At 46.9% G+C, this 27849-nt stretch overlaps 1 protein-coding gene across 1 annotated transcript in view; it reads right to left on the minus strand.

Moving 5' to 3' along the window:
* Window positions 1–27451, minus strand: part of COMMD2 (COMM domain containing 2) — a 37131-nt gene extending 9680 nt beyond the window's left edge. Inside the window, exons 1-4 of the mRNA XM_029616316.1 lie at window positions 27212–27451; window positions 24965–25042; window positions 18345–18427; window positions 17020–17193 (exon numbers count right to left, since the gene is read on the minus strand). Coding sequence (XP_029472176.1) covers window positions 17020–17193; window positions 18345–18427; window positions 24965–25042; window positions 27212–27278 — 402 coding nt within the window. The 5' untranslated portion in view covers window positions 27279–27451. The remainder of the gene's footprint in view (window positions 1–17019; window positions 17194–18344; window positions 18428–24964; window positions 25043–27211) is intronic.
* Between the last annotated feature and the right edge of the window lie 398 nt (window positions 27452–27849).

A 27849-nucleotide genomic window follows, 5' to 3' on the forward strand; every position in this document is an offset into this window, starting at 1 on the left:
AGGCCCGCAAGGGGATATCATAAAAAAGTCCCGGAGGGGTCGAGCAAAGTCCAACTCGTAACCGTACCGGACCACGTCGAGGACCCACTGATCTGACGTGATTTTGACCCACTCCTCCCAAAACTGGGACAAACGACCGCCGATTCTGGGGAAGGAGGAATGGGTCAGCGCGCCTTCATTGTGAGGGTTTCCCGGCAGGCGATTGCTGGGAGGAGCCCAATCGTTGCAGTCGTCGGCCACGAAAGGAAGGAGACCACGCTTGCGACCTCGGGCAGTTCTGTGAAAAGGAGCCACCCCTACCGTAGCGAAATCTGCGCTGCCCCCGAAACCGGGATCGCACATTCCCGAAAGGTCGAAACTGACGGGGCTTGTCCTCCGGCAATTTATATACCTTATTATCCCCCAGGTCTTTGATGAGTTGATCCAATTCCTCACCAAACAACAACTTCCCCTTAAAGGGGAAAACGGCTAAACGTGACTTAGAGGAGGCGTCTGCCGACCAACGGCGAAGCCAAAGAAGCCGCCGAGCAGCCACCGCCGAAGACATAGTACGGGCAGAGGTTCTCAACAGATCATACAAGGCATCCGCTGTGTAAGCGACCGCCGCTTCCACACAGTTGGCCTGTTCCGCCTCGGCAGGCGGGAGCTCCTGTGTGGTAAGCAATTGCTGAACCCAGCGGAGAGTGGCTCTCTGCACCATACTGCTACAAGCTGCCACCCGGACTCCCAGGGCCGCTATTTCAAACATGCGCTTCAAAAGCACCTCTAACTTTCTGTCTTGAATATCCTTTAAAGCTACACCCCCCGTGACCGGAATGGTAGTATGCTTTACTACAGCGGTGACCGCCGAATCTACGGCCGGAACTTTAAAAATTTCCAAAGAATGGGAGGGTAGAGGATATAACTTATTCATAGCCCTGCAGGGATGCCTCTGGGACCTCCCATTCTTTAGAGACAAGCTGCACCACCTTGGGATGTAAGGGAAAGGTTTGCGGGGGGGGGCCCTCAAACCCGCCATTGCTACATCCCCCGTAGATGTATCCATGTCCTGCTGCGGGGCGGGATCGAGACCCCTGCCCCCGCGGCATCTGGAGATTCCTGGGTGAAATCCAGTCCTCCCGGCTCACTCGTACTCCCTACGGAGATAGGACCGGCTCTTAGAGAAGCCCCCGCTTTTCCAGGAACCCCAGCTATGTCTGCGGTAGGGGACACCCTAGGAACCTTCGCGGGAGGGGGATCATCCGGCTCCCAGCCTGCCTCTGCCTCCAAAAATGCCTGATGCATTAACAGTACAAAAAAGGAACTCTCCTTTTCATGGAGCCCGAAGGGGGAGGGGCAGGAGGACCATCTAGATCGGTTCCACTGCGCGGGCTTAGGGCAGGCGGCGAGAGAGGAGAGGAACCCTCATCCTCCGATTCTAAAGCAGCAGCCTGCCGCGTGTCCAAAATGGCCGCCGGCTCCCTCTCCCAGGGAGGCGGGGCTGTCGACCGCGCGGCAGCCAGTCTCCCCTGCCGCGCCGAAGAAGACGCTAAGGAGCCGCTGCGGGCAGCGCTCGGCCCCCGGGAGGGTCCCTCGCCCCCGGGAATACAACGGGAGCAGAGATCCTCCCTGGAGAGTCGCGCCCCCGCCCAGCCACAGGCCGTGCAGGCCGAAGACCGCGGCATTTGAAAGCAGGAAGCAAAAACCCCGTCAAAGGTAAGGACTCCTGAGAAGTAGTAAAAGCGCGCCAAATCGCCGGGTGAACAACAAGCCACCCCCTCCGGAGTCCCTGGTATGCGCGGCAGGCTAGGGCTTTCAATTAGAGCACTGCCTGCCGCCAGCAGGACTTACGTGTCTGCGAAGGTTTTTTTTTTTGTTTTTTTTTTTAAAAAGGAGCCCTCTTCAGTTCGTGTAAAACTGGCAGAAACACCCCTGAAACGGGAGGGGGGGGTGACCGGCCCACCGGTAAACTCCCCCCCAGGACCAAGGGACCCTAATCCGGGTAAAAGAGGGAGAGCTAGGCCCTCCACGCCTGCCTTAACTCAATAGCCAAAGAAATAAACTTGCCACAGAAAATTCAGACACTAAAGTATCTAAATATTTTCTCTTTTTTTTTTTTTTTTTTTTTACAAACTAGAGAGAACCTAGTGTCCTCAGCATTGATCTAGACAGTGCAGACAATTTAGTCAGACAAATAGAAGAATACACCTGATATTAAATTTAGTCAGGACAGGACCGCAGGTTATGCCTCTCAATCTGCTGGAGTCAGAGGAAATACTGAGGGCTGGCAGGTGGCACACCAGTATATCTGGGGGGTGCGTTCAGTTTTCTCTCTGACTCCATCTGCTGGAGGGGAGGCATAACCCAGCAGTCTGGACTGATCCTGGTACGTACAGGGAATCCTTAATTCATTGAGAAGGGTTTGTAAGGGCAGCTCTAAATCTAGTTGAGCTGTTTTGGATCCCACTCCTCTCTTGCTTGGTAAGGAAGCACTCAAATACTTTTGTTTCTCCTATATGTTGTAAAACAGGAACCCATGTTATACTCAATATATATGTTTCATAAATTAAAGGTGTTTGTGAACTGTGCCTGTTTGAGTCAATATTGAAAAACTATCCAGATATCTAAGTTATCCGCGTAGACTTTTGTGGCTAACTTACGGGCCGATACAGTACAGTGCGCTCCTGTGGAGCGCACTGTTAGCCCACATTAGGATGCGCGTTTTCGACATGCTAGCTTTACCCCTTATACAAGTAAGGAGTAATAGCGCATCAAAAACGCACGTCCAACCCCCTGAAACTAATAGCGCCCGCAGCATGCAAATGCATGGTGATGGCCCTATTAGTTATTCACGCGTGAACCAGAAAGCAAAATGTGCAGCGAAGTCACACATTTTACTTTCAAAAATTAACGCCTGCCCAAAGGCTGGCATTAATTTCTGCCGGTGCAGTGTACAGAAAAGCAGAAAAAAAAACGCTCAATTATGCCGGCGTCCGTTTTCCAAACCCGTGGCTGTCAGTGGGTTTGAGAACTGACGGCGGCAAAATTGAGCGTCGGCCGTCAAACCCGCCGACAGCCACCACTCCTGTCAAAAAAGAGGCGCTAGGGACGCGCTAGTGTCCCTAGCGCCTCTTTTTACCGCGGGTCCTCATTAGCATATTCTTCCCCCCTGAATCACGCGCACAGGAGAGTGGCTTGTGTGCTCGCCCGCTCCTTTTACTGTATCGGCCCTTTAGATGGGCTATTCAGCTGCAAGGCAATGCAGCTGAATATCCCCATATTTGATGCTGCTATTTAGCTGGATAAGTCTTATCTGTCTAAATTTAGACCTGCTATTGAGCGGGTCTAACTTAGGCGTATTACTTAGTTGGATAAGTTTTCCAGCTAAGTAGCACCACCCCGATCTGCCCACAGCTTATTTTGCTAACCGGACAGCCAGATAAATGACTTATCCAGTTATTTAGCAGTTGTCGAATATAACTGGATATTCAGTGACTGCTAGATAGCCGGGTAAGTCCCACTTATCCGGCTACCTGGCGTTTAAATATTAACCTTGTGTCTAAGCCCTGATCAGATCCTGACACTTAGCAGGGTACATCAACATGCAACAGATCTTCATAGAATGCAGTTTACAGCATACTAAGATGAATTCCCTCTGCAACGCTGCCACTTTAGTTAAATAATCTTGACAGATTAGAACTTGCTTATTGTCATACAGTAGGAACTTCCTCCACCGTACCACCTGCAGAATCATTGTTTTGTAAGCAAAGTTGAGGATATGGGCTGTCACCTCAAGAGGTTTGCTTCCAGCTTCTGATCTGCAGCCCAACCTATGCGCCCTCTTGACTTAGTTTGTCTCTCTAAATTTAGGTCCAATTCATAGGGCAGTCAAGCTTCCAAGAAACCCTGCAAATTCTAAATCTTTGATGCACTCCAACGTCACAAAATAAGTTGTTCTTCACAACCTATATTCTAGGTCCTCAAACCTCTTTGTGCTTCTACAAGGTATCTTTTAACTGTTCGATCTACAACTTGTATTTGGATCTCATCCCGTAAACAGGAAGCCCACCGTTCCACTTCCATCATTGATGCGCTATTACTATTTTATCTTCCACGGGGCTCCAGCGGTGAACTAGGCCTGCGCAATCGGCGCTGAAGCCCGTCGGGGTAAGGCCTCTTGTTCCGCTCACCCCGATCGGGCTCCCTCGCCGATCGCCGGCCTGTCTCTCCAGCGTCCACTTACCTGAAAGGCTGCAAATCTCCGCCTCCAGCCAGCCGCCATCGGAGCTGCGATACGTGGACTCTACCCAGCCTCGACCCGAAGCACGAACCCTCGCCTCCAGCAGGCCCCTAGCCGAGCCGCGAGCCCTCGCCCCGTACCGCCCACGAAAAAGTCGCGGCGGTGACGTCAGAGGCGCGACCGGCGGGCTTTTTAAACCACCACTCTCCTGGCGCCGCGCGCCGGGCGTCGCGCGCACGAAGGAGTGCGACAAAGGGGCCTGCCCCTTTGTCTCGCCCCTTCGTTGCAGCCCCGAAGGAGCCCCAACCCACACACACGGAGGGACCACAGGGTAACTAAAGCTTAATAACCGCGTCGGACAGCAAAGGTGTCGGAACCCCACGAAGTGGTTGGCGGGGCTCTACTTCTTCCTGCGCCCTGCCCCCAACAGCATCTCAACCCTCCTCCACAGGGGCTCGCAACTCAGCGCCCCCCACTTGGGACCTAAAGGTAAAGACAATCTTAAAAAAAAAAAAAAAAAAAAAAAAGGACTTTTATTCCACTGATTCATCTAACGCTACTGTACCCTACTGTTGATTGTACCCTGTATGTAATTGTACCCTGCATCTGAGCGTACCCTGCATTGATTGCAATTCGTTTTGCCCTATGTTAACTAGCTTTAACTATCTCCAAACCAAGTGTTTCCCTAACGTTTACCAGCCATTTATATAACAATACAGCCCCCCCCTTTCTCCCTTCTCCCACCTGACTTTCTATTGTCTCACCTAACGCTACTACCCCTTATTTCCTTTCCCCCCGCTGCACAGTTTCCCCCTTTTTATCAGAACCATGTGCCTACTCCCCCTCCCCATTCCAAGACGGCACTACCCTTCTCTACGCAGGCCCCCCCCAACTCGCCCTCACCCACCCAACCCTCGCAAATCCCTTATACCCATCATGACCTCACCCCTCCCACAATTCCTGGGCTTAACCACCTTAGCCATTACCCTCTTTAATGCCCAATCCATCCAAAAAAAAGGACCTATACTAATTGACTTGCTTACAGACGACAACCCCGACCTATGTGCCATCACCGAATCCTGGTTAAAAAACACTGACCAGGTTTTCCTAAACCAGCTCCCAACAAAGACATACGACCTCTTCTCCATCCCAAGACCTAAAAAAAGAGGAGGGGGTTTACTCCTGGTGGCCAAAAAAAAACCTTGGCCTCAAACTCCAAGACACTCAACCCCCGCCCAAAATAGAAATTGCGCTATTTACATCCAAATCCCTGCAAATCTGCCTAGTCTACGCCCCCCCCCTAGCCTAATCGAACAAGACCCCTCTCCCATCACAGAATATTTCACAGTCAACATCAATGCAGACCTCCCCACCATTGTACTAGGAGACTTCAATCTCCATGTAGACACCCACCCCGTCTCCCCCTCCTGCGAAATTCTACTAGACACCCTCAAAGCTCAAGGTTTCAATCAAATCATCACCGAACCCACACACAAAGCGGGCCATACACTGGACCTAATCTTTGTGAATTCTAAAATAACTATTGCTACCCCCCCGGTAGTCACCCCAGTGCCGTGGTCCGATCACTTCCTCATCAATACAAGCCTTACAACCAAATCCCCCACACCCACCACACAAAAATACCGTAAAACCATCTCCTTCCGTAAACACTGTAGTACGGAAGAGCTTACCATAGCTTTCGACAAAATAGCTAATAACATTGATCTCACCAACCCTGACACCGCACTCCACTCCTGGAACAACCTTACAACGACCATTGCCAACGAACTATGCCCCATCATCCACAAAGAAATACCACTAGCACAACTTGAAAAAAGAAAACCATGGTTTTCCAACAATTTAAAAACAATCAAACAAAACCTAAGAGCTAAAGAACGCGCCTGGCGCAAACAACCATCAGCAACACTTAAAGCTACTTACAACAATACCTTACACGTATACCGTCATGCGATCACACAAGCCAAGCGGGATTTCCACGCCGCAAAAATCCACGACTACCAATTTAATGCGAACGCCTTATTCACATGTCTCAGAACTCACCAGCTCCAATACACCTACACTCAACGAAACAAACTCCAACAAAAGATGCGAAGAACTAGCTCGCTATTTCAAGCACAAAATCGACAACATTCTACTTCGCTTCCCTGCCAACCCCATCCCCCTCACCCCACTCCCCAATGACAAAAAGATCACCCTTGAATTTTTCGACCTTACCACTAACATGGAAATAGAGGCTATTCTAAAAAAGATGAAACCCGCCACCCACTCCTCAGATACCATTCCCTCAAAAACCCTCCTCTCTATCACCCCCGCCATCACCAAACCCATTACAGACCTAATCAACTGCTCCATCACCGCTGGCAGCCTCCCAGACCCACTCAAATTGGCCATAGTCAAGCCCCTTCTAAAAAAAACCCACCCTTAACCCAACAGACCCTGCCAATTACCGTCCGATTTCCAATCTCCCTTTTTTATCCAAAGTCCTTGAGAGGGTAATCAACAAACAACTGACTGATTTTTTAGAAGATCATAATATCCTCCACCCTCTACAGTTCGGTTTCCGTAAAGCCCGAAGCACTGAAACCTTACTACTGGCCATGACAGATACCATACTTAAAGGTATGGACCATGGAAACTCGTACTTACTCGCCCTACTAGACATCTCAGCTGCATATGATACAGTCAACCATCAAATTCTAATGACCCGCTTAGCAGAAATAGGTATCACCGGCACCGCCCTCACATGGCTCTCCTCCTACCTCACAAACAGAGAATACCTCGTAAAAATCGACAAATACGAATCTTCACACATACCTATCACACAAGGTGTCCCCCAAGGATCCTCCCTATCCTCCACCCTCTTCAATATTTATCTCTTACCGCTATGCCACCTCCTCTCCAACCTAGGCCTGAAATTTTTCCTATATGCAGACGACGTACAGATTCTCATACCGTTTCAAGGGTCCATAAGCAAACCTTTGCAACACTGGGAATCTTGCCTCACTACCATAAACACGCTGTTATCTGAGCTCCATCTAGCTCTAAATACATCCAAAACAGAATTACTCGTCATCTCTAATCAGCCTGAACGTTTTACCCTCCCCATGCGACAGAACAATCCTCAGAACACAACCACAGCCCTCTCCCAGCCCCAGTTTGTAAGAGACCTAGGCGTCCTCATAGATCAACACCTAAACTTTAAACCCCACATCAAAGCTCTCCTAAAGGGAGGTTTCTATAAATTAAACATCCTGAAAAAACTCAAACCCCTCCTCCACACACACGATTTCCGCACTGTCGTACAGACCACCATGCTCACAAAACTGGACTATTGTAACTCCCTGCTAATAGGACTCCCTGCCACCACCATCAAACCCCTGCAGATTCTACAAAATTCCATGGCCAGAATCATAACAAGTACTCGTAAAAGGGACCACATCACCCCCATCCTAAAGGACCTACATTGGCTGCCCATCTCCTTCCGCTCACAATACAAAACCCTAACCATCCTTCACAGCTCCCTTCATAAACACAACCACACCTGGCTTGATGAGATGCCTCACTACCGCTCCTCTGACCGACCTACAAGAACAGCCCACACAGGCACTCTCCACACACCATCCCTCAAATCAGCACATTCATCCCATACCAGAGGGAGAGCGTTCTCCATCGCTGGCCCCACCCTCTGGAACTCCCTCCCCACCCTCCTACGCCAAGAGACATCACTCCACAATTTCAAGAAAGGAGTCAAGACATGGCTCTTCCGACAGGCCTACCCTGACACAAACCAAACATAATTTCTTCCCTCCAGCCCCTCCCTGTCTCGACCATCCTCCGGCTGCTCCCCCCCTCCGTCAGACCCACCCCTACCCCTCTTCACTCCTAGTCACCTTCCAATCCTTTGTCTCCCAACCGCCCCCCTTCCCCCTTCTACCCCCTACCCCCCCGTACACCTTTCAATCTCCCTCAAATAACCTTTCTCCGAATGAACACCTTAGCCCATGTAATACTGGTGGCTTTCAAGTCCTCATGAGTCCCTCCTTAAGTAAATGAAACCTGTACTTAAGTTACTGATACCTATACTCAAGGTAATGAGACCTGTGCACTCCGTCATCTGTACATAGTTTCCCTCTATTCCTATAGTTTTCATTCCTTTACTTCTCATCTCTCTATCTGCCTTTGTTCTCCTCTCTTCCCCATCCCCACATTGTTAATTGTTATTGCCAGTTATTTATTTACTATCATTATTATAAATATTGTTTTATCGTTACACTGTATTTTCCACCTGAGTTCATTGTAAACCGGCATGATGTGCTGCACGAATGTCGGTAAATAAAAGTTAATAAATAAATAAATTAATTTTCCAAATGCTGACATAACTGTTGTAACTTCCAATTTAGCATGTATTTTCTTGAACTTAGAATCCAGCACTTAAGCCACCGCCTCAGAAAGTTCTGTGACTATACCATCTTTCTGCAGGCCTGAGGCCTGACTCACTAACAACAGCACAGTCTGCCATTTTAAGGTCTGCTGGTCTTACATTACTTTTCTTATTCTACTGAGAAGACATTTGTCCAATCTAAAATGCTGACTGATGCAGTAGATTATTTCATGCCAAGTATTCACTATTGTCTAAAAACATACATTCAAAGGAACCTTGTAGGTGGATGAGGAGCAGCATCCAGATCAGCAATAGTATGCATTCTCCTCTACTCAACACATCACGCGATTCCTTCCTCTTAAGCCTTTAAAGGAAAGCGCTATCTCTACAGGTTCAATCAGGTCAGACCTGGAAACTCCTTGCCAGAAACAAGGCACCCTGGGATCAGCCCTGAGGGCTTGCTCGACCAGTATACCTTGGAAGACCATCTCAACTGGGGAAATCAGCTCTAGAAGGACTATAGTCCCACGAGTGGGAAAGCTCAATCAGGCCTCACATATCCACTAAGTGCTGGAGACAGAGACTACTGGTAACTGCCACACCATCCTTATAACCAGGCATGATGTCATGGGAAACAAAAGGTGTGTCCTCTGTCTTCATCAGCTGAGGAGTGGGGAAATCCCACTCGTAAGGGCTAGTCTAGCAGGCGGATAAGGAAAAGGGGATTTTGCAGAGTTTCTCATGATCTAAGCTCCTTCCCTTTGTTTACACTTCATTCTCAAATAAGAGGCAGCCTCTCTCCTTCACCTCCCATCGTTTTCTCTTTACACAAATAGGAAGGCGGCCTCTAGCTTTCTGAGACAGCTCTGGGTAGCTTCTGTGGTAAGGTTAAACATAATTCTGCGCTACACTTTTTAAAATTCTGCAGCATGTTTGATTAAATTTGTATGTGGCTGTATACTAAATACGCACAAAAATATTTATTAAATATTCTATTTCTAAATATTTTCCTTAGATAAAACTAGTTTAACCTTTATGTAAGTCTGAATAATTTCTTATATTTTTATTTCTTTCTCCATTTTATCAATTTTTTGTTTTCCCCCCTAAGGATCTCTTCCCTCTACTACAGCCTGCATCTCCCCTTCCCAAACATTCCTCATTTCCAATGCCTCCAACTCCCCATCTATCCTTTTCTCCTCTGCCTCATTCCCTTCATTTTTCACATCTGCTTACTTCCCTCCATTCTGTTATTTCTACTTCCTTCTCGTTTGTCCTACTGACCTCGAGCTGTTTCCTCCATCCACCTCCTTCTCCCCACAGATCTCCTCTCCACAGAGGTCAGCCTCCTCTTCTGCACCCCACCAACTTCTTTCCTTCTTCCCCTGTAAAAGCTTGGCTAGAATTTGTGTTTGGATGGAACTTGCTTTAAATTTTTTAAAACACTTTTTTTTTTTTTTTTTTGGGAAAAGGTAGCATGAATTAATTGGTAGAAGAGCCGTAATAATGGAGAAATTACTAACCTGATAATTTCGTTTTCCTTAGTGTAGACAGATGGACTCAGAACCAATGGGTATAGTGTACTCGTGTTAGCAGTTGGAGACGGATCAGATTTCAATCTGACGTCAGCCCCTAGTACATATACCCCTGCAGGAAGCGCAGATCCTCAGTATTCTTCCTTGAAAAGCATTGTGGATATATGTTTGACTGACCGATTGGTTAATTTGATTAACTTGTATAACTTCGTAACTATATAAATGTTATAACTTGATTAACTGGAATAATTTGAACTGGTCGATTGAGTATAGCTGGAGACCGCCAGGGAGCTCAACCGGAAAGCGTCGACACCCAGCCGGGTGGAGACCTAGGTAAACGAAAGGAGGCTTACCCTTGAATCATTTGCAATTCCATGCATGACGGCAGCCAAGGGCGGGCTGAGTCCATCTGTCTACACTAAGGAAAACAAAATTATCAGGTAAGTAATTTCTCCATTTCCTAGCGTGTAGCAGATGGACTCAGAACCAATGGGATGTATAAAAGCTACTTCCGAACCGGGTGGGAGGCTGCCTGTGACCCACTTAGTATTGCCCTTGCGAATGCCGTGTCCTCCCGAGCCTGAACATCCAGACGGTAGAATCTGGAGAAGGTATGGATGGAGGACCATGTCGCCGCCCTGCAGATCTCGGCAGGCGACATCATTCTTGTTTCTGCCCAGGACGCTGCCTGGGCTCTGGTTGAATGGGCCTTGACCTGTAGAGGTGGAGGTTTCCCTGCTTCTACGTAGGCCGCCTTGATAACTTCCTTGATCCAGCGGGCTATGGTTGCCCACGAGGCTGCTTCCCCTAGTCTTTTCCCGCTGTGAAGGATGAAAAGGTGGTCCGTCTTCCGTACGGGTTCTGACATTTCCAGTTATCTGGAGAGGATTCTGCCAACGTTGAGGTGACGCAGGTTACGGATTTCTTCCGAATTCTCCAGGCTCCCGCCGAGGGGAGCGAGATGGTCTGGTTCAGATGGAAGTGGGAGACCACTTTGGGAAAGAATGACGGTACCGTGCGCAGCTGGATGGATCCTGGGGTGAACCTAAGGAAGGGCTCACGGCAAGACAGTGCTTGTAGTTCAGAGATGCGTCGCGCTGAGCAAACTGCCAGGAGGAAGACAATCTTCAGGGTCAGCTGACGGAGTGATAGGCCTCGAAGAGGTCTGAAGGTGGATCCAGATAGGAAGTTCAGGACGAGGTTCCACAGAGGCGGGCGAATGTGTTTGACTCCTCTCAGGAAACGTGACACATCCGGGTGAGAGGCTAGGCTATCACTGTCATCCCTGGTGCCGAAGCATGCCAGTGCTGCCACCTGTACCTTGATGGAATTGAGGAACAGTCCTTTCTGAAGTCCGCTCTGTAGGAACTCCAGCATCACGGGAACTTTAAGTGAGCGTGCCTTGATGTCGTGATCTTCGCACCAGGCCTCAAATATTCTCCAGATCCTTATGTATGTTAGCGATGTGGAGAACTTGCATGCTCGGAGGAGGGTGTCTATTACCGCCCCCAAGTATCCGCTCTTCTTCAGGCGAGCCCTCTCAATGGCCAGACCGTAAGAGAGAATTGAGTCTGGTCCTCGTGGACGATCGGACCTTGTTGTAGCAGGTCTCTGAGAGGGGGCAGGGGTAGAGGGTTCCTTGCCAGCAGTCTTCTCATGTCTGCGTACCACGGTCTTCTTGGCCAATCCGGGGCCACCAGAAAAACTAGTCCCTTGTGTAGCTGTATCTTGTGAACCATTGCGCCCAAAAGGGGCCACGGCGGGAAGGCGTATAGTAGAGTGCCCTGTGGCCAGGTTTGCACCAGGGCATTGATCCCTTGGGATTGTAGATCCCGCTTGCGGCTGAAGTATCTGGGTACTTGGGAGTTGGTTCTGTTCGCCAGGAGGTCCATTTCCAGTGTTCCCCACCGGTTTACTATCATCCGGAAGGCTGCGGGAGATAGCTTCCATTCTCCTGGGTCTAGACTTTCTCTGCTGAGGAAGTCCGCCGTGATGTTGTCCTTCCCGGCGATGTGGGCGGCTGAGATCTCCTGTAGATTTGCTTCCGCCCATGCCATCAGTGGGTTTATCTCCAGTGATACCTGTTGGCTTCTGGTTCCCCCTTGCCTGTTGACGTAGGCAACCGTTGTGGTGTTGTCGGACATCACTCTGACCGCTTTGCCTCGGAGTCTTTGAGCGAATCGCAGGCAGGCGAGTCTGACTGCCCGCGCTTCTAGGCACGCTCACTTAAAGTTCCCATGATGCTGGAGTTCCTACAGATGTTCCATCTTGCCTCTTCTGCGTTCCACTGCCCTTGGGCGGTTAGTTACTCGCAGTGTGCTCCCCATCCCCGTAGACTGGCGTCTGTCGTTAGCAGAGTCCAGGTTGGGGATGACAGTCTTGAGCCTCTGTTCATGTGGCTGGGCTGCAACCACCAGCGTAGTTTGGTCCGGACTGTACCCGGGAGAGGTAAGCGTACAGTGTAATTGTGCGACCGTGGGTTCCAACAGGACAGCAGTGAGTGTTGTAGAGGCCTCATGTGGGCCCTCACCCAGGGGACCACTTCCAGTGTGGATGCCATCAGCCCTAGGGCCTGCAGGTAATTCCATGCCGAGGGGCGAGGGTCGCTCATCAAGGATTGCAACCGGTTCCACAGTTTTGATCTCCTTGTGGGAGTCAGGCTGACTTTGTCTTCCTTGGTGTCGAAGTGGACCCCCAGGTACTCCAACGATTGTGAGGGCTGCAAGGAACTCTTGTTCGTGTTGACCACCCATCCGAGGCTCTCCAATAGAGACTTGACTCTGTTGGTTGATTGGATGCTTTCCTCTGGTGACTTTGCCCTGATCAGCCAGTTGTCCAAGTAAGGATGTACGAGGACTCCTTCCTTCCGCAGTATTGCCGCCACTACCACTATCACCTTGGTGAACGTCAGTGGTGCTGTGGCTAGCCTGAAGGGTAGGGCCCGGAACTGGTAGTGATGGCCCAGGATCTTTAAACGTTGGTAACACTGGTGTTCCTGATGAATTGGGATGTGCAGGTACACCTCTGACAGGTCCAGGGAGGTGAGGAACTCTCCCGGCTGTATTGCCTTTATTACGGATCTCGTTTCCATGCGGAAGCGGGGGACCTTCAGGTATCGGTTTACGGATTTGAGGTCCAGGATTGGTCGGAACATTCCCTCTTTCTTGGGAACGAGAAAATATATGGAATAATGACCAGAGTTTATCTCCTGAGGAGGTACCGGAGTTATGGCCTCTAGGTTCAGTAGCCTGGTCAGTGTAACTTCCACTGCCGCCTTTTTGGTGGGGTCGTGGCAGGGAGACTCCACAAACTTGTTCAGGGGGGTGCGTATGAAGTCCAGGTAGTACCCTTCCCGGATGATGGCTAGGACCCACTTGTCCGAAGTTATCTCGACCCATCTTTGGTAGAATAGGGCCAGTCTGCCCCCTATGGCTTCCCTTGGATGGGTCGGCTGATTCTCATTGCGGAGCACGGCCGGGCCCTGAGCCAGAGCTGTTTTCCCTCTTGTTGTGCTTGTTCCGAAAGGACTGGTTCCTGCCCGAAGGGCGGGGCGCCTGGTAGCTGCTCCTGTATGGGTTGAAGTGCTGTGAGCTTCTGCCCCTGGAGGTCCTGGAAGGCTGTCGCTGGACTCTCCTTGACTTGTCTTCCGGAAGGCGCGGTACTGGGGATTCGCCCCATTTGCCCGCCATCTTTTCTAAATCGCTGCCGAACAGAAGTGATCCTTTGAATGGCATTCTTGTGAGGCGTGTTTTGGAAGATGGGTCGGCCGACCAGCTTCTGAGCCAGAGCTGTCTCCTGGCTGCCACCGCCGATGATACTCCTCTGGCTGCTGTGCGTACGAGGTCTGAGGCTGCATCCGTTAGAAAGGATAGCGCTGGGTCAAGGATATCTCCTGGTGTGCCGTTCCTGGCCTGGGATAAGCAGGCACGTGTCACCACGGTGCAGCAGGCCGCAATCTGAAGAGACATAGCGGCCACGTCAAATGACTGCTTAAGCATAGCTTCCAGCCGGTCATGCGTATCCTTGAGGGCTGCTCCTCCCTCCACCGGGATGGTGGTGCGCTTGGAGACTGTGCAGACAATGGCGTCCACTCTTGGGCAAGCGAGCATGTCTTTGGTTGCTGGGTCCAGGGGGTACAAACTGGCCAAGGCCCTTCCCCCTTTAAAGGCAGACTCTGGGGTGTTCCATTCCAGGTCAATAAGCTGTTGCGCGGCTCGCAAGAGCGGGAAATGACGGGAGATCTGTCGAAGGCCTTCCAGAAATGGGTTCTCCTTGGGATCCCCCTGGGTTTCTGAAACCGGGATCGCTAGTTCTGCCAGGCATTGGGAGACCAGGTCCGGGAGCTCCTCCCTTGTGAAGAACCGCCTCATGGTTCGGTGGGGTTCTGTCCCCGGGGGGAGTTCTCCTTCTTCTAGAGGTTCGGCTTCTGAGAAGTCCATGCCCTCGAAGGTAGGACTACTTGGCGGTAAGGGCCTATGCCTGGGTCTTGAGGGGCCTGGGGCATAGGGGTCCTCCTGCGACGTATGTGGTTGGTCCGCCTGGGAATCCGTTTGCATCCGGACAAAGGCGTGAATCCCCTTGAAGAGTTCCACCCAAGAAATAGATGAGGGGTCCACATTGAGTGGCGCTGTTTCCCTGGGAGCCTCCGGCTGGGAGGGGGTCCCGCTGGGGGTTGCTAGCTCCAGGGAGCCCCCTGAAGAGCTAGTCCCCGGCCCTGGGCGAGTCTGAGCTTGTGGTGGATCTCCCAGGGCCTCCTCACATTGGGTGTATAGAGAGTCGGCTTCCTGGCTCTGGGCGGCCCTGAGGTGGCATGCTGAGCAGAGGCCCAGGGATTTTACTTCAGATTTTGGGGGCGTCAAGGTTGCCTGCGCGTACGTTACGCTCCGGAGCGCCAGGTTGCGTGCGTGGACTTGAGCGCGTATTAGTGCGCTTTAAATCGGGTTGTGCGCGTATCTGTGCGCTTAACCCCAGATGTGCGCGCCGGTAGTCGAGTGCGCGTAGTCCGTGCGACCGGGACTTGCGCTTGCCGCTTATGCGTCTGAGTGTTCTTGTGCGTGTAACTTAGGTGCAGAAGTAGGTTTGTGCGCACAGGTAACTTTGTGCGCTCGGCCGGCGGCAATGAGAACGGCGAGATTAAGCCAAGATGGCGACGGCAACCATGCGGGCAAGATGGTGACTACCTTGGAGGGTCTCCACGTGGGAAGCCCTTGGAAATGCCGGGGTCTGGCCCTGCTAGGGCGGATCAACCCGGTGGCGCTGGCTTCAGCCGATGGCCTGCGCTCGTCCTCAATCCTCGGAGACCGGCACAAGTAAAGATTTCTACCTTACCTTATCTTCGGCGCTTCCCGGTCTCGTCCCGGGCGGTCTCCGTCTGTGGGGGGGAGAGGGCAACTACCTTCACCGCCGCTTTTGAGGGTGCACCCGCTGCCTCTAAGCCGCGCCCGAACTCGTCTCGCTCGGGGGCTAAGTCCTCGCCGCGAACGGCTCCGGACCGAGGCTGCCTCTATGCCGCGCCCTTCTCACTCGGGGGCTAGGTCCCTGCCGCAATTCGGCCACCGGACCGAGGCTCTTACCTCCGAGGGACCACGGAAATCACCTCGGGAAACTCAACTGGGGGAGGGACTCGAGGGTATCACTGCAGGAGTGCGGGGCTCGTCTTCAGGTAGGAATTTTCTTTAAAATTTGGTAGAACGCTCAGCGAGCGTGAGATAGCTCCTAACTGCTTTGGAGACGGAAAATACTGGGGATCTGCGCTTCCTGCAGGGGTATATGTACTAGGGGCTGACGTCAGATTGAAATCTGATCCGTCTCCAACTGCTAGCACGAGTACACTATACCCATTGGTTCTGAGTCCATCTGCTACACGCTAGGAAAAAACAGTTTATTAATTCATTTTGTGGCAATAACAATGCTGCTCATATGTCCTGTTTTAATTAATCAAAGCAGAACAGCATAATCCATAGTCCTGTTTTACTTCTTTAAATCTCTATACATATTACTTTAATATGGTATTTCTCCCTCCAAAAATGTATAGTTTGTTCTCGCATAATGTATTTTGCTTCTGAAGACATGTCTTTTTAAAAACATTTAATTTTTATTTTTTTTGTATAATCTTCCTGGTTTGTCTATTCTTTGGAAGTTTTCCATCTTTTTGTCACTGTACCCTATCAGAGGCCAGTTCACAAAATATCAGCACCCTAACATAGCTCAATATATGCCAGGAATCACTGGAAGAGGAAAAATTATTCTTGCGTGTGCATGATTAAAAGAATCTTAGTGGTAATTGTGGGAGAGAGAGCGAAGAAGTTGCTTTTGCCATGGAATAGTTAAGAGTGTTTGTATATGGTACACAATGGAACTGTTACACATGCACAAAGGGACAGAGAAGTAAATGCCAAGGCCATAGACAGAGGTGTAGATTACAGCCAGCATTCCCGAAAGCTGTGTGCCAGGAGTCTGCGTGGCCACAAGCGACTCCCACTGCCAGGTTAATGTACTGGGGATAGGCACAATGGTGCCTTTCCAGTGTGGTACATCAACAGAGGGGTCATGGTCAGAGATGCTCTTACAGTAAAGTGACCACAGCTCCAGTCTGTTTGGCTGAATGACAAGCCCTACTATGAGATATTACAATTGAAAGCAAAAAACTTATGAATTGCTTATTTAACCATTTCAACACCCAGCATCATAAAGCAGTGACTGAGTAACAGTACTATCCAACAGCAACCAAGGTTTGAATCCTAAAATCACACACTGATTAATTAGAATGTATGAAACTACTAGAATCAAAATAATTTAGAACCTGATTACATTTCAAAACACTGAAAATAAAGCAAAAATTCTGCCTCAGATAAAGCATACAATACCTGGACATCTAGTCTCCATTCCATGCTATGATAATGAGGAAGGTCTGGGGCCAATTCACTTAGGATGGCTCTGATCTCCTTTCTGTTGTCAAGGTAAAGCTGGAGCAACAATTTGTTTAGTTCCTCCGAGAAGCCCAAAACAAGCACAGAGTCTTGAAAGTCCACATCAGAAATCTATGGATAAATAATAGCACAATGCATACAACAGAATAAACAACTATAAGGCCAATGCAATACCACGCACTCAGGTCAGCGCACAGGTTAACCCGTGGCTGGATGCACGTCCATAACCCCTTATGCAAAATGCGCATCCAAACCAGCGCATAGCTAATAATGCTCATCACATGTAAATGCCATGTTGATGAAGCTATTAGGTATTCCTCCCTTATACAAAAAATAAAATGTGTACCCAACGTGCACATTTTTACTCTCAAAAATTAATGCCAGCCCCAGAGCTGGCATTAACAGAAAAAGTTAACAGACAAGCAGGGTATTCCTCCAACTTAATACTGGGGTGATATTAAGATGGAGGAACTGAAAAAAGGAGTAACAAAAAAATTATTTAAAAAAATCTTGCCGTGGTCAGGTTAGGAAAACGGACGCTTATAAAACTGAGTGTGTTTTCCTAACCTGTGCACAGCCACTTCTCCTGGGCACCTAATTCTGAGGAAGGGCTAAGGACACAATTTCCCCTAGTGCCTCCTTTTTAACGCAGTGGCTCATTTCCTTTCTGCATCACGTGCCCAGGAGAGGAGGATGGGTGCTTGTTAGAAAAGCAGGCGCTCAATCATGAGCACTCATTTTTCGCATGCTAATACAGCTTTGGCCTGTATGTATATGCATTACTGCTACTAGCACAGTACTACTGCCTTGTTAATATTTCTTTATTACGTGTAAAATGACCACTCTGCTTAGGTCCTAATAAAATAATTTTCAGCACATTATGTAAGACAGATTTTTGACTCATCTCAAACTTTATTGTATTCTAAAAAAAAATCTTTAGTCTTATATGCAATACCCTTAAAAAGTGTATGTTTCCTTTTCAAGAAAAAGTTGATTGCCCAAAACAGGTTTATTTCTCAGCAATGTTCTATTTCACAAGTGTGTGTATATATATATATATATATATCCTATTTTAAGGATCAAAATAAAATATAAATTTATTTCATTTTCAAATAGCTACATTTAAACATTCATCCTTGCTGTGTTAAAAGCTCAAGGCACATGCATTCCTTTACTAAGAATGCACTTGTATTAGAACAGTAAACACTGCAGACTTTTTACTCAAGAAACTAAAGGTTCCTTATCTTTAAAATGTGACTTACCATGAGCTTGGAACTCTCAATAAGAAGATAACTCAGACCCTCCACTCCATGCTGTACAGTGTCACTAGTGATATCAAGTTTTCCTAAAGAGAATAAAAACCATGAATACCTTCTTTTCATTAATCAGCACACAGAGCTATTCATACTAGATACCTTAAATACAAACCAAAAACAAGGCCTAGACAAACCTAGCCCAGATGTAGGATCCACCTCCAAAATTTAGAAACAAGGACAGCCTGCGCCACCCTTCAATGCCCTTCTTCAACTTTCTCCCTTCATGCCCCTCTTAAAAGCACCCCCCCCCCCCCACACACACACACACAAACATGCCCTCGATCCCCTACTGGCAGGAGAATAGCCTTCCTACTTATGTTAGCCTCCTCTAGCAGCTTGGTTCACTTTAGGTTTGAACACGTTGGCAGCAGGTCCTGCAAAACTATGAGACATTATATAGTTAAAACCATAAGACTAAATCTGGCCAGTGGAGGAGGCAGATGTATGAAGTACTGCTCCTCTCCTACCGGCCAGAGATGATTGGGGGAGGGGGAATGAGAGAGGCCCTGTACCTGACCCAGCTTTTTACTGGCAATAAAGCTGGTTCTCTGTGCACAGGGCCAGTGAAAAGTGGCAAATCCTGGGCAGCAAAAATGTTTAATCTCATGTTCAAAAAGACTAAGTCTGACTGCATTTTGACTACCCACAAACTGTATGAATAGAAAAATAGCGTGTGTCTGAACAAACAGCTATTATGTCACAAGAAAAAAAAACTGTAAACCTTTATGAACTGGGTAGAATCTCTGCCTCAAAGCATCTGACTAGCTTGAAACATAAAACATTCAACAGATCATTTGAGAGAAATTATGGAGCTATTCTACATCACCAAAGGAAAATATGGAGAAAAATGTGTAAAGATCACAAGTTTAGAGAAAGCTCTTGATAAGAGTAGTATGGCTGAGGTGGTCACATGATTTGGTGAGCTTGTGAAGACATGTTCTTCAGCTGCTCCGGGGCCCCACTCCCACATCTATTTCAATCGACCTCTTTACCACGGTGTTTTTGCTCATTTGCCCTCTATTATGCAGATTACTGATATCTCCTTTTCAGGAACAGTGTTTGGGCAATCCTGAATGCTGCAAATGGTCACCAAATCAATTCACAAGGAGAAACACAGGCCGGTGGGAAGCAAGATGGTGGATGCTACCAGCAAGCACCTGATTGCCTACAAGCGAGACGGGCGATATTGCCACAGTTACCTTAATCGGCAATGGATGATAAATTGGGTAAGATTCACTCTCGCTTAGATAAAATTCAAGCCTTGTTGCAAGGTAATAACAGACATATAACAGAGGCTGAAATGCGCATTGAAGGGGCGGAGGAGTGCGAGCAGGCCTTGGAGACAGAATTAGCCTCAGTTAAGGCGATGATGGAGAAAACTGACTTTAAAGTGGAGGGCTTAGAGAACTGCTCTCAGCGGAATAATTTAAGGTTTATTGGATTGCCCAAATCGATCCCGGATCGTGTGTTGGAAACATGGCTGCCGCGAGCCTTCATGTCGGCAGAGGAGTTTGGGGCCTTGCAAATAGAGCGCGCACATCACCTGGGGACTAAGAGAAGTGGGTAGAGTAAGTCAAGGTAAGTGATTGCAAGAATTCTCAATTTTCGGCATAAAGAACTGTTTTGATTCCATTACCAGCAACTTTGAATGCTGGATTTTGAAGACCAGAGTTCTGCTATTCACAGATTATTCAGCTGTGGTGTTTGCCAGACATAAAACTTTTGCACTCATATATTCTAACTTGGTGCATCACCACATAAGATTTACTCTTCAATTTCCAGTGAAATTAAAAGTAACTTTTAATAATGCGGTGCATTTCTTTGAGATGGCTGTGAAGGCAGAAGCTTTCTTTCACTCTAGACTTAAACAGAAGATGGGCCTGCACCTGCTCTGGATGCTGACTGAAGAACATTGAGGGGGGAGGGTTTCTTCCTGGAGATCCACAGTGTTCGGCATTGCATTCATTTTCATTAGACTTTGCTGATTTCTTATTTTGAAGCTTCAATGCAATTACAGTGGTATGAAGTGCTGTTTGATAGCTTGGATTTCTCTGCCCCCGAGCCTGACACAGTTTATTCACGGTGTCCTCTAGCTCTTAACCGAGCCAGTTTGTGTTGGTGATTATAAATGTGTTTCTTTGGAGATATTCTGGGGTTGCGTGAAGGGGGGAGAGGGGATGGGAGATTGTGACCCTGTGGTCTGGATTTTACTACCTATGCTTAACCTGGGCAGTAGCTGGTCCTTAGTATTATAGCTGGGGCTTAGGCTGGGGAGCCCAGGCTAACTGGTTGCAGTAGAAACAGAAGCAAGGCAACATCGCAGCAAGCTTTGATAATGACAAGTAGCTTCCGATGTATAACTTGGAATGTGGGGGGCATTGGATCAGTGGTCAAAATATAAGTTTTGCGAGCCCTACAGCGCTGGAAAACACAAGTGGCTTTGTTGCAAGAAGCCTACTTAGATACCAAGGAACAACAAAAGTTTATGTAGGCAGTGGGTGGAAAATATCCATGCTGCAGTCAGGTACCCGCAGGGCTGGAGTGGCAATTTTAGTGGGTAAGGCAGTACCTTTTCAGGAAACTAAGATTATTTTGGATGAGGCAGGGAGGTATTTGATTGTAGAAGGGAAATTGTTTCGGAAGCATATAATGTTCTGTACTGTCTGTGCCCCGAATGTTTATGATCATTCCTTCTTTATATGGTTGGCACAACTACTCCTTCTGTATAGTAGTAGTATTTTAATATTGGGAAGGGACCTAAATTGTGTTCTAAACTCTCAGCTTGATCATTCAGTTATTCGGGCTTCCACTAAGGCTGAAAAAGGGAAGGGAGAGGGTTATTTATGTAATAATTCAAATTTAGTGGATGGTTTGCAATCGCTATACCCTTTGGAAAGGGAATATACCCATGTTTCACGGGCACATAATACACAATCCCGGATCAATTATATTTTAATAAATTGTGGGACTTTTTCCAGAACTTTGAATACTGAAATTGGGCCTCCAATGATTTTGGATCATGCCCCCCCCGTTTGGATGGATGTTGAAGGCTTCCGCCCAGCAGATGTTACCTTTACTTGGCAATTTCACAGATATCTGTATAATTAATTTATTTATTTATTGCCTTTTTATATCGATGTTTGGGGGACATCACATTGGTTTACATGTAACAGGTGTAGAAGCAAAACATAAAATGGAAATTGCAGTACACAAAACAGAACATAAGGCAAACTAACAAGGTAGAACTGGGTAAGGAGGAAATATTTATTTATTTATTGTTCATTTATTTGTTTATTGTTTATTGTTTATTTATCATTGTTCCCCCATATTGTACTGGGAGACTGCAAAAGTAGTTTTGTGGGATGATATCATCTCCTATACAACAGCTAAATGTTAAAGCTACTGTGGCAGCCATACTAGTGTTGGAACAGCAGTTCTATAAAAACAAACAGTATGAGAGGCACCCTATAAAGAATCAAAAACGAAGTTTTTTTTTAGAACCCAAGTGGCTTTGAATGAGCTGCTCCATCACCGGGCGAAGAAAAACCTTTAGCATATTATAGATGTCAATTTTACCGACATGGTATTAAAATGGCCAATTTGACTAGAAAGTACTAAATGTCATGGCAATGCGTACCTCCCAGGGGCAGTTGGTTAACTCTGGGAAAGATACTTGTGATGTATTTAGAGAATACTATCACACCTTATATACTGTAGAATCGGGGCACCTACAAGATACCAGGGATTATTTAGTTTCGGCTAATTTACCCCACATAGCGGCAGACCACCTAACTATGCTGAATCACCCAATCCAGCTGCAAGAAATAGTGCAGGTGATAAAAGATGCTAAGTTATTGAAGACCCCTGGGCCAGATGGTCTTTCCGCCTAATTCTACAAATTGTTAATTTCTAAGATGGCGACTCCTTTGGGAGAAGTGTTTGCCTCTGAGCTCATTGGAACACTTTCCTCTCTTGCCCAATTGGGCAGCAACAATTGTGCTTCCAAAAACAGGGAGAGATCAGATTGCCCCAGCCTCTTATCACCCGATCTCTTTAATAGATTTAAGTCAAATTGCTGGCAAAAATTATGGCCAACAGGGTGATTAAGGTTTTGCCCATGCTTATTGGAGAGGAACAAGCGGGAATCGTACAAGGTTGCTCTGCTGTTATGAACATACACAAAATCCTTGCTTCTTTAGAGCAGTGTCAATGGCTTCAGATACCATCACTATTACTAAGCCTAGATGCAGAAAAAGTGTTTGGCAGGCTGGACTGGGGCTTTATGTTTCATCCCTTACAGGTATTTGGGATAGAGGGATATTTGTTCAAGAAATTCGCACTTTATACAGTGATGGTAAATGGATATAAAGCAACAGTTTTCACTGGGTAGAAATACAAGGCAATGTTGCCCGCTACCCCCCCCTACTATATATTTTATCCTTAGAGCCACTATTTCAGCACATTAGGAATACTACCCTCATCAAAGGGGTAGCCTTTGGGGAATGCTCATTCAGCAATTTAAACAGGCAGTTTTTGCAAATGATATTTTGCTTCATATTGTAGACCCCCAGCCTTTCCTCCAAGTATTAGAGGAATCTTCCATCTATGGTAGGCTGACAGAGTTAAAATTAAACCTGGATAAATGTGATGATCTGGTGCGGCTGACGTGGGAGGGACATTTCCTGATGCATTGGGTCTGAATCTTTTACCTATTTAGGTATTATATTGCATACCATTTCCAACAAACTTTAAAAAATTATTTGTTATATCAGAAATGACGCTGAGGAGTTGGCAGGATTTCCTCCTGTCAATGGCCGGGAGGATAAATCTTTTTCAAATGATACTACTGCCTAAATGCTGTATGTGTTTCAAACCATTCCTTGTTATTTAGCCAGATAGGACCTGCACCAACTGGAGCAGTTATTGTGAACATATTTATGGAAAAATGGAAAACCGTGCATTGCATTAGCAAAGTTTATGCGCAAATGGGAGTGTGGAGGTTGGGGGATGGCAGACCTAAGGCTTTATAATGTTGCATGTAACTTGCTGATTGGCTACTGGATACACAGTTTTATATTCCGGTTCTTTTAGAGAATTCTCTCTACTGGGGCTGGAATATATTTTACATTCAAATCTTTCTATACTGCCCACCCAATATAAGAAATGTCCACTAGTGGTTTCTTTAGTATTATACTGGAGATATTTCTGCCATTTATTAAAACTGGAGCAGCCTATTTCCCAATTCTTGCCCATTACTCGTAATAAGTCCTTTCCGCAAGGGCTGTTACAGCAGGTTTTTGTGGTATGGGCTTCTAAGAGGCTGAGATGTGCATTGCGCAATTTTTGACAAAGGATGGGATATTAAAATCGTTTCAAGTATTGAAGGCGGCTTATGATTTAAGTAACATTTTTTCACTTATTTACAAACGAGACACTACATCCAATTTCTGGGATTGGGGCAGCAAACAAAGGTTACTTTTCTCAGAGATTTTCGATGTGGATGATCCATCTTGCTGCTCGATCTTATTATACATTAAGTAAACTGAAACTGAAGATAAATTTGGGAATGTTTTGGGAAATTGGCACTCAGAATTGGCATTAGAATTCTCAGAGACCCAATGTGAGAAGTGTTTTGGGAAAATTAAATCTCTCACTAGTAATGTTGCCCTTCATGAGGATCAATATAAGTTTTTAATGAGGTATTATCCACAATAAATGGCACATCGATTGGGTATTGCTACTTCTGATATGTTTGTTAAATGTAAACTGGTGCCAGGCTCCTTAGGCCAACAATTCTAAGATCCAGACCTTTTGGTTATATATCATACAGTATATAGAGCAAATCACTGATTTTACACTACTGCTACAGGCGGAAGTGCTCCTTTTTGGCAGTAGGTCATAAGTATGTGTGACTTTGGATTCGTAAAGTGCTATTATTAGCGAAAAAAGTCATTTTGCAATGCTGGCTAGGAGAATACCTCCCTATTATGACTCAATTAAGGAACCATATATATCTTATGGTGTATCAATGAGAAATACATGGAAAAAGTTAGATTTAATGAAGCGAAGGAAAACCTTCTTGCTAGTGTGGGATTTTTATTTGCAATCACTGTCATACCAAGCCAGGAGTCTTATTCTTAATGACTACAATACTGCGCCCAGTGGTTAATCATCATGTGGGGGAGTTAGCAGTGGTCACGGGGGGAGGTTCTCACAGTGGGTAATATACACATTTGTAATGTGTGGGCATAGGGAAGAGAATACCAATGTATTTGCGTGCTTTGTACTATTCTTGTGTATAAAAAGTTTAATAAAAAGATTTGAAATATAAAAGTAGTGTGGCTGCTGTGCTAGTCCACCGAATGTGCAAAAAGCCTTAAAATTATATATTTTAAGCTTCCTTACCATTTGCATTTTTCTAGTGACTCTGTTAACAGCAATAAGGATAAAAAACCTTAAATAAAATAAAGCCAATGATGAAAACTTCAGTACTAACTGTGGAAGAATCAACGGTGAGCAAATCATTCATAAACCCTAAAAGTCAGCAAGAGAAGTTAGTATCTTACTTGCAGCGCCTTCATATATTTTGGGATTGGAACCTTTTCTTAGAAACTCCACAGCAATTCGACCAAATTCACTGACCACTGAAACAAAAAGCAATATTATTTTTCAACACATCTCCTTTGCACAGATCTTCAGAGGGATAACTGTGTTAGTCTGGTGTAGCAAAAATGACAAGAGCCGGGTGGCGCCTTATAGACTAACCAATTTATTGAGGCATGAGCTTTTGAGAACAGAGTTCACTTCATCTGACAACATGGACTCTGTCCTCAAAAGCTCATGCCTCAATAAATTAGTTCGTCTGTAAGGTGCCTCCTGCCTCTTCCCCTTGCAGTTGCAGCAAACTATTTCATGCCCAAATCATTTTAAACTCATTTACTGTGTCCATTCACCACTGCTTGTATTCCTGCTCCCCTTCTCCACTACCCGTCTACAAAACTGGGAGATTGTCTGCTGTCTCCACATAGTGACAGCAGACAATCACATGCCACTATCAGAAAAGCACCCTATCTGATGAGGGGCAAGTCCTGCAGAGGACCTGTGTCTTCTGTCAGGGTTCTAACAGTAAGATATGCCGTACTGGGTCAGACCAAGGGTCCATCAAGCCCAATATCCTGTCTTCAACAGTTGACAATCCAAGTGACAAGTACTTAAACATTAAATAGATCCCATGCTACTATTATTGGCAACAAGCAGTGTCTATTCCCTATTGGTTAATAGCAGTTTTGGATTTCTCCTCCAGAAATCAACCAAGCCTTTTTTTAAACCCAGCTACACTAACTCCCTTAACCACATCCTCTGGCAACAAACTCCAGAGCTTAATTGTGAATTGAGTGAAACATTTTTCTCCAATTAGTTTTAAATATACTATTTGCTAACTTCCCCTAGTCCTTCTATTATCCAAAAGAGTAAATAATTCACCTCTTCTAGTTCTCTCATGATTTTGTAGACCTCTATCATATCCCCTCTCAGCCATCTCATCTCCAAGCTGAACAGCCCTAACCTCTTTAGCCTTTACTCATAGATGAACCATTCCACCCCCTTTTATCATTTTGTCACCCTTCACTGAACTTTCTCCAGTGTAATTAGATCTTTTTGAGATGCGGTGACCAGAATTGCACAAGGTATTCAAGGTGCAGTCTAACCATGGAGCAATACAGAGGCATTACAACATCCTCTGTTTTATTTGCCATTCCCTTCCTAATAATTCCTAATATTCGGTTTGCTTTTTTGACCACCACAGCACACTGAAACAATTTCAATATAATAACTATGACACCCAGATCTTTTTCCTGGATGGTAACTCCTAAAATGGAATCTAACTACAGTATGGATTATTTTTCCCTATATGCATCACCTTGCACTTGTCCACATATTTCATCTGCAATATGGACACCCAATCTTCCAGTCTCACAAGGTTCTTCTGCAATTTATCACATTCCTCATGTGATTTAACTACTCTGAATAATTGTGTCATCTGCAAAGTTGATCACCTCACTTGTTGTACCCCTGTCCAGATCACTTATAAATATATTAAATGGGACAATGGATCACGCCTGGAATAGAAGAATGGTACTGATAACAGGCGCTCCAGGCTCTATTCAGCACTCTCCGTGATTCTAGTTTCAGTTGGGGGTTTACTTTGTCAAGGGGCTCTCAGAATCTCTTATGTCGGTGGGGTGGGAGGGGGCTCTCGGTGGGTTTTTTTGTTTTGTTAGGGATGAGGTGAGAGAAGACAGTGCTTCTCAGCTAGGGACCTTCATTTTCAGTTATTTTATTTTTCTATAGAATTTCAATATCGTGTAAAAAAAAAAAGTATACCCCTGTTTTTTTTTCCGGGAAAAATGAAACCCAAGAAGAAAGATACCGATTCTCAGGTCAGCGGGTAGAAGGGCTTTTGGTGTTTCTCGTGTCAGGGGTGGGGAGAGGGGGGACAACTCGGTATGTACTATGGAGGACTGGGAGTACGACAGGGGCTCTCAGGATATACCGTCAGGAATTCGGGAAGGCTTTCGGAGTTTCTCGTACCGAAGTTGGGGAAGGGAAAGAGGGTCCCCGACGTATCTTATGGAGGGACATTAGTGGGAGCGCGGTGTATCTCGTGTCGAGGATGAAGGGGCTCTCTACAGTGTACGTGAACAAATGTCACTATCGCCTGGTTTAAAAAAAAAAAAAAAGGGACGGGGAGGAGACTCGTTTTGCCTGCGGTTTGGGGTTGAGGCGGGGATCGGCTCCGGGTGCTCTCTACTCACCGGCACTGTTCACTCGGGTTAGAAAGCCCAAGTGCTCCTTCTGTTCATCCGAAAGAACCAACAACATCTTCCCGCCGCCCTACAGCCGAAGCCTGCCGTTCGCTACGGCGCGCAAGCGCGAACCTAAGTCAGCTGACTCGCCGCGTCTCGCGTCGCAGCGTCCGACCCGGAAGCAAATCCCGTGACTCGGGCTCCGCGCGCCCTCTAGAGGCAGCAACTCGAACTCTCTCTGGAGGAGAGGCAAGTCTTCGTCAGGGCTCCCATGGCAACGCTGGCACATGACCAATCTACTCTGCGCGAGAACGGGATGTTATGGCTTGGACTAGGAGAGCGAATCATGAAAAGGTTTTATTTCAGGTTACGTCACGCTTTTCTCCAGTATCCTGGCCTCCCAAGGCGGTGGAGGAGAGGGAGCAGATATTGGAACACGGGTTGTTCAGGAGCTAGGGGGCTTGCACAGACACAGTTTATTTTAACAGTATATTTAATCCTTTTTTGGCAATAGTCGTAACGTTTTCATATCCCTAGCAGGGTTCAGATAGCAGGGCATTGGCTTTTCTCCACCCCCCCCCCCCCCCACACACATGCAGATTCTCAATCTCAGCCTAAAAGTCCAAAAATGGACAGGCCGTGACTTC

This window comes from Rhinatrema bivittatum, chromosome 9 (genome assembly GCF_901001135.1).
Source record: "Rhinatrema bivittatum chromosome 9, aRhiBiv1.1, whole genome shotgun sequence".
NCBI lineage: Eukaryota > Metazoa > Chordata > Amphibia > Gymnophiona > Rhinatrematidae > Rhinatrema > Rhinatrema bivittatum.